The sequence below is a fragment of the Mustela lutreola genome, chromosome 10, assembly GCF_030435805.1.
Source record: "Mustela lutreola isolate mMusLut2 chromosome 10, mMusLut2.pri, whole genome shotgun sequence".
In the NCBI taxonomy this organism is placed as follows: domain Eukaryota; kingdom Metazoa; phylum Chordata; class Mammalia; order Carnivora; family Mustelidae; genus Mustela; species Mustela lutreola.
This window is the reverse complement of record NC_081299.1, coordinates 72,257,609-72,270,371: the sequence shown is the minus strand read 5'-3', so window position 1 is coordinate 72,270,371 and position 12,763 is coordinate 72,257,609. Positions and strand designations below refer to the sequence as shown.

Genomic DNA, 12,763 nt, shown 5'->3' with positions numbered 1-12,763 from the left:
TCACTTCCCAGCAGCTGTGGTCACTCCACATTCTACCCTCTAGTTCTCCATGCCAGTAAGACTGAATGTTTCTATCCTCCTTTTTTCTTAATAATCCTACATAGCTTACTTTCTGGCTAAAAGCCACATTTAAAATAAAAAATCAGACACTTACTTAGTGCCATTCCTTTCTTCTACATGTAGACCTCTCCATTCTGAGTTTTACCTCTTTGTGGTCTTTCTTCATTGTTTTCAGATTTTTAAAAAATATTTTGTCCTGGATTTATAGTTATCCCTATATAGATGGTTTTGATAGGAGCTACTTGGCTAATATTGGAAGTGGAAACTCTTAACTGTTCTTCTTTAAGTAGTTTTCTCTGGAGTAGCTCAGAATACTTAAGAAACATTTATTTCATAACCTTTACAATATAAAAAACATATAGTATTAACTCTGTTCTTTCTTCCTTTTTAGATAACAAGGCACACAGTTTTCATAATCCTCCAATGAAAACATACTTACAGGCTCCCTTGCTTATTCCCATAAAAAGGCTTTGAAGATTATCCATATATTACTGTAAATGGGAGAGTCATTGAATGTCTGATTTCTTGTTGAAATCAGTAGAACACAGGACAGTATAGTGGATGGCATGACACTGGACTCAGACATTGGAAGTTAAACACTGGTTCTACCACTTATAGCTGTTTTGACTTTATGCAAATTATTTAACCTCTCTGAGCCTCACTTTTCCTGTCTTTAAAATGAGGTAACTTTTGGGGAGCACGGGTGGTGCAGTTGATTAAGCATCCAGATCTTGGTTTTGGCTCAGGTCTGACCTCAGGGTCATGAAATCAAACCCTGTGTTGGAATCTATGCTCAGCACAGAGTCTGCTTGGATTTTTCTTTCCCTCACCTTCTGTTCCCCACCCCCACCCCACATGTGCCCCCCACATGTCCACACTCTCACTCTCTCAAATAAATAAGTAAATCTTTTAAAAAATAAAAATAAAATGAGATAACTTTTATAGTTCTATCAAATGATGATCATTATGTGCTTGGCATAGGTTCTTACTACATAGTAACCACAATAATCATTATTCTCCCAGGCATCATTATCATAATTGCTGGTTTGAAGTCATAGAGCAAGAAGTTCCACTACGAAGAATATATTTTCAATACTATCTGAAAAGCCTTAAAGGGGATTTTTATTTTGTACCAGCTTGTGCTTTACTTCTTTGTCTCTAATAAAAATAAATAGATCCATTTAGATCATTTCATAACTTTGCAAACAGCATTTATGCACCATTAACATCATTAAAAGTATGTATCAAGTTTGACATTGTGTACAAGTAGTTTACAAAACAAATCAAGCAGACATTCACGGTTCTGAATTTTTGCTGTATGTTTCAGTTGGTTTATTAGGCACAAAGGGAACATTTATATTGATCCTTTCTCTTAATATTGGAGCCTGGAGTGAATGGATGGCATTTAAAACAAGGCCTTAGTCAGGTGTGAGTTTGCGATTTTATATACCACCCTTTCCTTAACCAGAAAAATATAGCATTAATGGCTATAACTTAGAAAGTTTTATGTTGCTAGAAATATTTTATATCTTTACTTCCAATTTAATATCATATTTTTCTTAGTTTTTAGTTTTAATATAAAATAGTGATTTTGACCACTGTATATTTGCCAGCCTTCTCAAGGACAATAATATAAAACAGACAAATAGCAAATAGAGAATGGCAGTATTTTCTATATCATTAAGAGTCATCAGTGTCTGGCACATGGTACATTCTCAGTAAATCTTTAAATGGGATAATCAAAGAGAATTTAGAATTTGATTTAGTTTTATATACCATTTTAGAATATCCCCCCACTTCTAAGACTCAATTTAATGGTACTGTGGATGGCATGGTGTAAAAATAGAGGAAAATAAAGGATATTAGAGTGTTTTAGTCATTTCTGGTCAGCTTGGTTCCGAGACTTCTGTGCCTTACCAGGTTTTAAGGACGTAAGTTATACTTACTAACATATCACAAGATTGTTATTTTTGGAGAAAGAAACCATTTTTAATCAATATTAAAAGTATAAAGGTATAAAATTATAAAGGTATAAAATTATAAAGGTATAAAAATTCTGTATCATTGTCTCTGTGTATGAGCCAGAATTAAATAGGGAATAGAGATAGCTATAAGGAACTCCTACAACTCAACTACAGCAAAGACAACTTGATGAAAAAAAAATGAGCAAAAAATGAGGACTTGAATAAACATTTCTGCAAAGAACATAAAAATGGCCAATAAGCACATGAAAAGATGCTCAGTATCACTCACTAGACACTAGAGAAATACAAATTGAAGCTACAATGAGATACCACTTCTTACCAATTAGGACAGCTGTTATTAAAGAAAAACAAAGCAAAACATGTATACACACAGAAAGTAACTGACATTGGCAAAGATGTTGAAAAACTGGAGCTCTTGTACATTGCTGACAGGAATGTAAAATGGTGAGGTTACTATGGAAAACAGTTTGGTGGTTCCTCAAACAGTTAAACATAGTATTGCTATGTGATTCATCAATTCCACTTTAGATTTATAACCCAAAGAATTGGAAAGCAGGGACTTAGAAACTAACACTTTTATAGTGTTTACAGGCACAGTATTCACAATAGCCAAAAGGTAGAAAACCCAAGTGTCCACTGATGGATGAAAGGATATACAAAATGTAATATATATATACAATAGAATATTATTGAACTTTAAAAATGAAGAAAGCTTTTTAAAATTTTTTATTTCAATTCCCTTAATTAACATACAGTATAATGTTAGTTTCAGGTGTAAAATTTAGTGATTCAACACTTCCATACATTACCAGGTGCCCATCATAAGTGCACTCCTTAATCCCCATCACCTGTTTAACCCATACCTCTCCCATCTTCCTTCTGGTAACCCCCAATTTGTTCTCTATAGTTTAGAATCTCTTTCTTGATTTGTCTCTCTCTTCCCCCCCCCCCACTTTGCTTGCTTGTTTTGTTTCTAAGATTCCACATATGAGTAAAATCATATGGTATCTGTCTTTCTCTGAGTTACTTATTTCACTTAGCATAATACTCTCTAGCTCCATCCATGTCATTGCAAATGTCAAGATTTCATTCTTTTTGAAGAATGAAATAAATATATAAATGTATATAATTTATATATATATATATATGCACACACACAAATATGTATAGGTATGTATGTATGTGTGTGTGTGTGTATGTGCATGTGCCACATTTTCTTTATCCATTCATCAGTGGGTGGATACTTGGCCTGATTCCGTATCTTGGCTATTATAGGTAATCCTGTTATAAACTTTTGAATTAATATTTTTGAATTAATTTTTTTATTCTTTGGGTAGATACCTAGTAGTGTGACTGCTGGATAAAGGATAGTTCTATTTTTTACTTTTTGAGGAACCTCCATACTGTTTTTTTTAATTAACATATAATGTATTATTTGTTTTCTGGGTACATGTCTGTGATTCATCAGTCGTATGCAGTTCACAGTGCTCACCATAGCATATACCCTTTTCACAGTGGCTGCACCAGTTTGCACCCCCACCAACACTGCAAGAGGTTTCCTCTTTCTCCACATCCTCACCAGCACCTTGTTTCCTATATTCAGTTTTAGCCATTCTGGCTGTCATGAGAGTGAGGTAGTTATGGTAGTTTTGATTTGTGTTTCCCTGATGATAAGTGATGTTGAGCATCTTTTCATGTATTTGTTGACCATCTGTATGTCTTCTTTGAAAAATATCGATTCATTAAATGAAACAAGATGGGATCGGGAGGGAGACAAACCATAAAAGACACTCAATCTATCTCACAAAACAAACAGGGTCCGGGGAGGGGGGAGGGTAGGGCGAGGGTGGTGGGGTTATGGACATTGGGGAGTGTATGTGCTATGGTGAATGCTGTGAAGTGTGTAAACCTGGCGATTCACAGACCTGTACCCCTGGGGCTAATAATACATTTTATGTTAATAAAAAAGTAAAAAAAAAATTAAAAATCGATTCATGTCTTCTGCCCATTTTTTAACTGAATTATTTGGGGTGTTGAGTTTTATAAGTTCTTTATGTATTTTATAAGTTCTTTATATATTTTGGATACTAATCCTTTATCAGATGTCATTTGCAAATATCTTCTCCCGTTCCTTAGGTTTCCTCTTAGCTTTGTTGATTGTTCTCTTTGCTGTGCAGAAACTTCTTATTTTGAAGAAGTCCCAATAGTTCATATTTGCTTTTGTTTCCTTTGCCTCAGGAGACATATCTAGAAAGATGTAACTACAGTCTGTGTCAAAGAAGTGGACTGTTACTGCGTCTGTGCTTTTCTGGGGTGTTTATGGTTCTGTGTCTCACATTTCAGTCCTTAATCAATTTATTTTTATATACAGTGTAAGAAAGTGGTCATTTCATTCTTTTGGTTGCTATCTAGTTTTCCCAATTCCATTTAGTAAGGAGACTTTTTCCCATCAGACATTCTTTCCTGCTTTGTTGCAGATTAATTGACCATATAATTATGGGTTCTGGGTTTTCCATTCTGTTGCGTTGATCCACGTGGTTATTATTGTGCCAGTACCATACTGCTTTGATTACTACAGCTTTGTAATATAACTTGAGGGTCTAGAATTGTGATGCCTCCAGCTTTGCTTTTCTTTTTCAAGATTGCTTTGGGTATCTGGTCTATTTTGTGTGCTGTACAAATTTTAGGATTATTGGTTCTAGCCCTGTGAAATATGTTGTTGGTATTTTGATGTGATTGCATTAAATGTGTAGCTTGCTTTTGTATAGTATTCACATTTTAACAGTATTTGTTCTTCCAATCCATGAGCATGGAATGTCTTTCCATTACTTTTTGTCGTCTTCAATTTCTTTCACCAATCTTTTATAGTTTTCAGAGTACAGGTCCTTCACCTCTTTGGTTAGGTTTATTCCTAGGTATCCTATGTTTTTGGTATAGTTGTAAATAGGATTGATTTCTTAATTTCTCTTTCTGATGCCTCATTATTGGGGTATTGAAATACAACAGATTTCTGTATGTTGATTTTTGTGTCCTGTGACTTTACTGAACTCATTTGTCACTTCTAGGAGTTTTTTGGTGAAAATCTTTTGTGTTTTCTATATATAGTATCATGTCATCTGCAAATAGTGAAAATTTTACTTACTCCTTGTCAATTTAGATGCCTTTTACTTCTTTTTGGTGGCTGACTGCAATGATTAGGAGTCCAGTACTGTGTTGAATAGAAGTGTTGAGAGAGGACATCCCTGTCTTATTCCTGTCCATAGGGAAAAGGCTCTCAGTTTCTACCCATAAGGATATTAGCTGTGGATTTTTTATATATGGCCTTTATTGTGTTGAGGTTTGTTCCCTCTAAACCTACTTTGTTAGGGTTTTTATCATGAATGGATGTTGTACTTGTCAAATGCTTTTTCGGCATCTATTGCATTGATCATCTGGTTCTTATCCTTTCTTTTATTAAAGTGATGTATCATGTTGACTGATTTATGAATATTGAACCACCCTTGCAACCCGGGAATAAATCCCACTTGATGGTGGTGAATGATTTTTAAAATGTATTGTTGGTTTTGATTTGTTAGTATTATGTTGAGGATTTTTGCATCTATGTTCAGCAGAAATATTGGTCTAAAGATCCTTTTTTTACAGTGTTTTTATCTGGTTTTTGTATCAGGGTATTGCTGGCCTCATAGAATAAATTTGGAGATTTTCATTCCTTATCTATTTTTGGAATAGTTTGAGAAGAATAGGTATTAACTCTTCTTTAAGTGGAATTCAGGTGTGAAGCTACCTGGTCCTGGATGTTAGTTTTGGGGGGAGTTTTTTTTTTAACATCTTTATTTTATTTTATTTTTTTCAGTGCTCCAAGATTCATTGTTTATGCATCATACCCAGTGCTCCATGCAATACATGCCCTTCTTAATACCCACCACCAGGCTCATCCATCCCCCTACCACCCTTCCCTCCAGAACCCTGTTTGTTTCTCAGAATCCACAGTCTCTCAAACTTCATCTCCCCCTTTGTTTTATCCCAATTCACTTTTCCTTTCCTTTTCCTAGTATCCTCCATGTTATTCCTTATGCTCCACAAGTAAGTGAAACCTTTGGGGGACATTTTGGTTATTGATTCAATTTCTTTGCTGGTTGCTGGTCTGTTCAAGTTTTCTGTATTTTCCTGTTTCAGTTTTGATAGCTTATTTGTTTCTATGAATTTATCCATTTTTTAGATTGTCCAATTTTGGGGGCATATTGTTTATATAATATTCTTTTATAAATTATTTGTATTTCTGTGGTGTTGGTTGTCATTTCTCCTTTCTCATTTGTGATTTTATTTATCTGGGCCCATTCTCTTTTCGTCTTGATAAATTTGGCTGGGATTTTTCAGTTTTACTGATTTTTTTTTTTTTTTTCAAAGAACCACCTCCTGTTTCCATCGATCTGTTCTATTGTCTTTTTAGTTCCTATATCATTTATTTCTACTTTGATCTTTATTATTGCTTTCTTTCTGCTGGCTTTAGGCTTTGGAGCTCTTTTTCTAACTCCTTTAGGTATAAGGTTAGGGTGTTTATTTGAGATGTTTCTTCCTTCCTGAGGTAGGTCTGTATTGCTAAACACTTCCCTCTTAAGCCTGCTTTTACTGCATCCCAAAGGTTTTGGACCATTCTGTTTTCATTTTTATTTGTTTCCATGTACTTTTTTATTTCTTCTTGTATTCCCCGGCTGACCCATTCATTGTTTGGTAGCATGTTTTTTAACCTCCATGTATTTGACCTTTCCAAATTTCTTCTTGTAATTGACTTCTAGTCTCATAGTGTTGTGGTCAGAAAAGATGCATGGTATAACTTGAATCTTTCTCATATTTGTGGAGACCTATTTTGTGACCTAATACATGATCTATTCTGGAGAATGTTCCATGTGCACTTGAAAAGAATGTGTATTCTGCTGTTTAAGAATGGAATGTTCTGAATATATCTGTTAAATCCATCTGGTCTAGTGTGTCATTCAAAGCCATTGTTCCCTTGTTGATTTTCTGTTTAGATCATCTATCTATTGATGTAAGTGGGGTGTTAGAAGTCTCTTACTGTTATTGTGTTATTATTGATTAATTCCTTTATCTTTGTTATCTTTTCAAATATTTAGGTGCTCCCACTTTAGGTGCATAAATATTTACAATTGTTATATCTTCTTGTTGGATTATCTCCTTTATGATTATATAGTGTCCTTCCTTGTTTCTTGGTACAGTCTTTGCTCTAAAGTCTAATTTGTCCATGTAGTGTCCAAGTATTATTTCTTTGGCTTTTTTTAACATCCTTTTGCATGATAAATATTTCTCTATTCCCTCACTTTTAATCTGCAGATGTCTTCAGGTCTAAAATGGGTCTCTGTAGGCAGCATATACATAGGTCTTGGTTTTGGGTTTTTTTTTTTAATCCATTCTGACACTCTGTCTTTGATTCTTTAATCTATTTACATTCAAGGCAATTATTGGTAAATACATAATTATTGTCATTTTATTACTTATCTTGTAATTGTTTCTGGAGATTTTCTCTGATCCTCTCTTGCTTTCCTCTCTGTCATCATTTGCTGATATATTGATAGTGATATATTTGAATTTCTTTATTTTTGTTCTTTGCATGAATCTTACTGGTGTTTGATATATGATTACCATTAGGTTTATAAATAACCTCTTCTGCATATAGAAGTTTGTATTAAGTTGATGGTAATTTAAGTTTGAACCCCTTTTTCCTTCTGTCCTTCCCATGTTTTAGGTATATGTTGTTATATTTTGTATCCTTTTTGTGAGTTCCTTGACTAATTTTTTACAAAAATATTCATTTTTACTGATTTTGTGTTTCATATTGTGACTTTGGGTTTTTCACTTTCACTCAGAGTCCCTTTAAATAGTTCTTGCAGGGCTGGGATAGTGGTCATGAATTCCTTTCGTTTTCATTTATTTAGGATACTCTTTATCTCTCCTTCTATGATGAATGATAGCCTTGCTAGGAAGAGTATTCTTGGCTTCAGATTTTTCCCATTCAACACTTTGAATACATCATGCCTCTTTCTTCCTGCTTGCCAAATTTCTGTTGAGAAATCTCCTGCTGGCCTTATGGATTTTCCCTTGTAATTTAAATTAGACTTCTTCTGTCTTGCTGCTTTTAAGATTTTTTTATTTATTACTAAATTTTGCAATTTAGTAATTGTCTTGGTGTGGGCCTGCTTTTTTTTATTTTGATGGGGGTTCTCTGTGCCTCCTAGATCTGGATGTCTGTTTCCTACCCCAGATTAGGGAAGTTTTCAGCTATTATTTCTCCAAATAAATTTTCTGCACCCTTTTCTCTCTCTTCTTCTTCTGGGACTCCTGTAATACAAATGGTATTTATTTGATGGAGTCACTAAGTTCCATAACTGTATGCTTGTTTTGCATAATTCTTTCTCTCTTTTGTTCAACTTCATTGCTTTCCATTATTTTGTCTTCTAGGGCATTAACTTGTTCCTCTGCTTCTTCCAAAGTGATATTCATTGCATCAAGTATGTTTCTAGTCTCATTTATTGCACTCTTCATCTCTGATTCATTTTTTTTTAACTTTATCTCTGTGATAAGGGTCTCACTGATGTCTTCCATTCTTTTCTCAAGTCCAGTGAGTATCCTTATGATCATTGCTTTAAGTTCTCCATCAGGAATGTTACTTATATATGTTTTGCTTAGATCTCGTGCCATGACTTTATCTTGTTCTTTCATCTGCGATAAATTCCTATGTCTTCTCATTTTGTCTAAATCTCTGCCTTCTTCTCTGTTATGTCATAACAGTTATAAAAGCCAGTTATGTCATCTCTTTCTGAAAGTAATGGCCTTATGAAAAAGAACTCATGTAGTACCCGAGCCTGGCACTTCAGGGAGTTTCTCCAGTGTGTGCTGTATGTCCTCTGCTGTTGTGCTTTGGCTGCTCTATCCTTCAGGCCAGCCATCTGCAGAGGTCCCTTTTGTCTAAAGTGGACAGTGTTTGGTTCTTTGCCTGAATGTGGTGAGTTTTAACTAGGTATGCTCTGGTCTGCTTGTGAAATGAGACCAGAACTGAAGCTCTGCCAGACTCTCTGGTTGGGAGATGTGGTATGAACAGAGATATGTGCTGTTGTGCTGGGACTGAGGCAAGCATGACTGAGAAAGGCAGTCAGTTCCACCAGAGTGCTGTGGGGGGGGGTTTAGTGTAAACATATCATTAGGCAGCAAGTGCCAGCATTGCACTGCTTCCCCCCAGATGACGCTGTATTTATACTGGGGGAAGGGGAGGGAAATGGTGTTGGCTAGCTTCTTTGTTCCCCTAGAGGTGTCCTTGAATACTGCCTCTTAGGGATCTGCTCTATAAAGAGTGTATAATCTCCTCTACTGTGTGCCCCAAGCACTATTCAGATTGTTGTTTCCATGCTGTATACTCCCAGGTGGTTTGCCTGCCTTCTGTCCAAGAGCAGCACAGTGCCTTTTAGGCTCTATCCCAGCCAAGCCTGCTAGACTTTAAAACTAGGATTTGAGCCCCACTGGCTGCAAGAACTCACAGAATTCAGCCCTTCTCATTTTCCAAGCCAATAGCTATAGGGAATCATTCTCTTTGTGCAGTCCACTGTGTACTCCTCTGTCTCACCCTTCTCCACAACCATAGTTCCTTCCCTTTCACAGCAGTCAAGACTTGCTTCCCCACTAAACCATGTCTCTGCATTTCCTACCTTCAGTGTTGCTTCTTTTCTCCCTTTAGTTGTGGAGTTTGTTCTGTCAGTATTCAGGTCAATTTCTGGGATATTTAGGATGAGATAGTGACCTTGTTGTATTTGGGGTCAAGGGGAGTCTGGGATCCTCCTATTCTACTGACATCTTCCTCCTCTCCAATATTGGTGAAACTTGAAGACATCATGCCAAGTGAAATAAGCCAGACACAAAAGAAAAAATGTAGCATAACTCTACTTACTTAGGGCACCTAGAGTAGTCAAATTAGAGGGAGAATGCAGAATGGTGGTTGCCAGGAGAACCACAAAGGGGGAAAGGGTGTTACTTAATGAGTATGGAATTTCAATCTGGGAAGATGAAAAGTTCTGAAAATAGATCGTGATGATAGTAGTGTAATAATGCAAAGGTACTTAATGCCATAAAACTACACATTTGAACTCTGTTAAAATTGTGTATTTTATGTTATGTATATTTTACCACAAAAAGAAAAGAGAGAATAGAGGTAGACAGAAAAATTAGGTAGGAGGATTATAAAGGAAAGCTGAAATAAGGAAAGTAAAATATTTTCAAGCATCACTTTTTCTTCAGATTTTGCCTTTGTTTATTCAGGGTTTACAAGGACCCCCTGGAAGTACAGGAGAAAGAGGACTTGAAGGAGAACCAGTAAGTTTATCTTTATACATTTCTAATTATGTTTTTCTCATAATATACATTTACTTTTCTGTTATTGCCCCCTTGTGCTGTGACTGGTACATTTTTGAAAGCAACATTTATCATGAACACCTAATTATACAGAAAATATTTTGCTGGAAATATAGTTTTAGTACCTTCCGGATCTCATATAGCCAGATTTGGTCCTGTTTTTCTGGAACTGCTAAGATTTTACCTATTTCTATTTTCAACAATGATAGCTCTGTTTTATTGGCTTGCAGAAATTTTCTTTGTGAATGGCTTGCTGTTCTTAAATGACTATATTATACTGTCACAGACACACAGAATCATATTTTTGAGGCCAACTCTGTAATAAAATACCTCACAAAGGAGCCAAACTCTACATCTGATGGGTCTAAATATACAAACATAGAAATTCTGGTATATCAATAATGAAAAACTTACATCATGATTTTATAAATGTGATTCAATTATAAAATTTCCATGGAAAATGATTATGAAAAGGAAAGATTTTTGTCACACCAACTTTCTCACAACTTATTCTTTATTGCATATGAAGTCATTCTTCGGGTTAATGGTATCAGATGTAATATGCTATAACATGCTTGTAAGACTTATAATACAATATAGTCTTTCAAACTCTAATGGGTTGATCTTATCTATTAATTGACCCAAAGGTTTACAGGTGGCCTTTACATAATTCATTTAGCTTGTAGCAAGTGGAAAATGTAACAAAGAGGTATTCTTACCAAATGGTAAGTATTCTTACCAAATGGTAAGAATTTCCTCCTTTAACCTATGGTATAAACTCTCCAAGCAATAAGTAAAGATTTGACTGTATATCTAATTCTTTCCAAATGAAGAATTTTAGATATGGTATTGATTTTATTAAACTGAACTCCTTTTGGTTCTCTCCCTGTTTTATACCTCTTGCCATCCCAATCCTAATATTTATTTGACCAAAAATAATGCAACTTTATTTAGCATTATTTACTTAAATATCTCTTTGAAAAAATTTCTAGCTCTTTGAAGTTAGAGACCATTTCTCTCATCTTTGCAATCATGTCTGGTGTAATGCATAGCATCTTGGATCTACTTAGTGTTAAGGTTGTTAAACTGAATTAACAAAAGGTTATATACAAAAAGCATAATTGCTTAGCCAGTAATATTAGATGAAGTGAAATGCAATGGAAGTTAACTTAATCTTAGTGAGGAACACATTTCAGTAAAATATGTCAAAAGATCTAGGTCATCAGCAAAGACAATATCAGGCTTTAAATAAGAAAAGATTTGTTACTGTAGGCATAAACAACTAAATAGTTTAACAGCACCTAAAAATTAATATTCAAGTCACTGGAGTCAGTGGGGCTGGAAAATAAAATATAAATCAGTTAGTAATGGATATCATGGGCTTTGTTTCATATATTTGAGCTGCCTGGTTAAATTAAAGAAAAGAAAAGAAGTAAATTGGTAAAATGAAGGACACAGAAATGATGTTGAAACATATTTATACTTTGAGAATAATAAAATAGAGAGGACTACATCTTTTCTATAGTCAGCAGCTATTAGAGTTGTCTCTTTCTCCCCAATTTTTCAAAATTAGTTTGCTCATAGCAATGCAAATACTGGGATTTAGATAGTTGTCCATTCATTCAATCAACAAATATTTATTAAGTACCTGCATTGGAATGTACTGGTAAGTATGGAGGTTTCAGTCTAATGATAGAAATATATACTAATTGAATTATCATGGAGATAAATGGAAAATTACAAACTAAGATAAATGCTGTGAAGTATAGGAATTCAATTCTAAAAGAATGTATAACAGAGAAACTATACTTGGGAAAGTCTTCCAGAGGAGAAGTATTTGAGCTAGGATATGAAGGATGAATAGTAGTTACTTAGGCAAAGATGGGGAGAGGTTATTTCGGAGAGAAGTCATGAACTGAGAGGAAGTTCCACATATTTATTTGAAGATCTAAAAGAAGGCTAGCACAGCAATAGCACAGAGAGTCAGGTGGGGAGTAAGTGTAAGATGAGGTTGGAAAAGGAAGCAGGGGAAACACAGGTAGTTTTGTGGGCCCTAATCCCAAGGATTTGTATTTTTATCATAAAAACAAAAGGATATTGTTAAAGAGATAGTACTAGTTTTATGATCATATTATTGTTTTGTAGAGATCATTCAAATTGGAAAGGACTAAGAGTGGATAAGCCCTGCTTTCTGTTGTGATCCAATTAAGAGATGGTAGAATGTTTTTGATTAACAGAGAAAAGTGGATAGATATAAAAGATTCAAAAGGAGTATAAAATCAAGAGGAGATTGATTTCTATAT

At 34.8% G+C, this 12,763-nt stretch overlaps 1 protein-coding gene across 2 annotated transcripts in view; it reads left to right on the top strand.

Annotated features, from left to right (window-relative positions):
- The window catches only part of COL24A1 (collagen type XXIV alpha 1 chain), a 402,120-nt gene that overhangs the window by 246,777 nt on the left and 142,580 nt on the right, over window positions 1-12,763 (top strand). For both annotated transcript variants that reach the window (XM_059136719.1, XM_059136718.1), the window contains exon 32: window positions 10,368-10,421. In XM_059136719.1, the coding sequence (XP_058992702.1) occupies window positions 10,368-10,421 (54 nt within the window). The remainder of the gene's footprint in view (window positions 1-10,367; window positions 10,422-12,763) is intronic.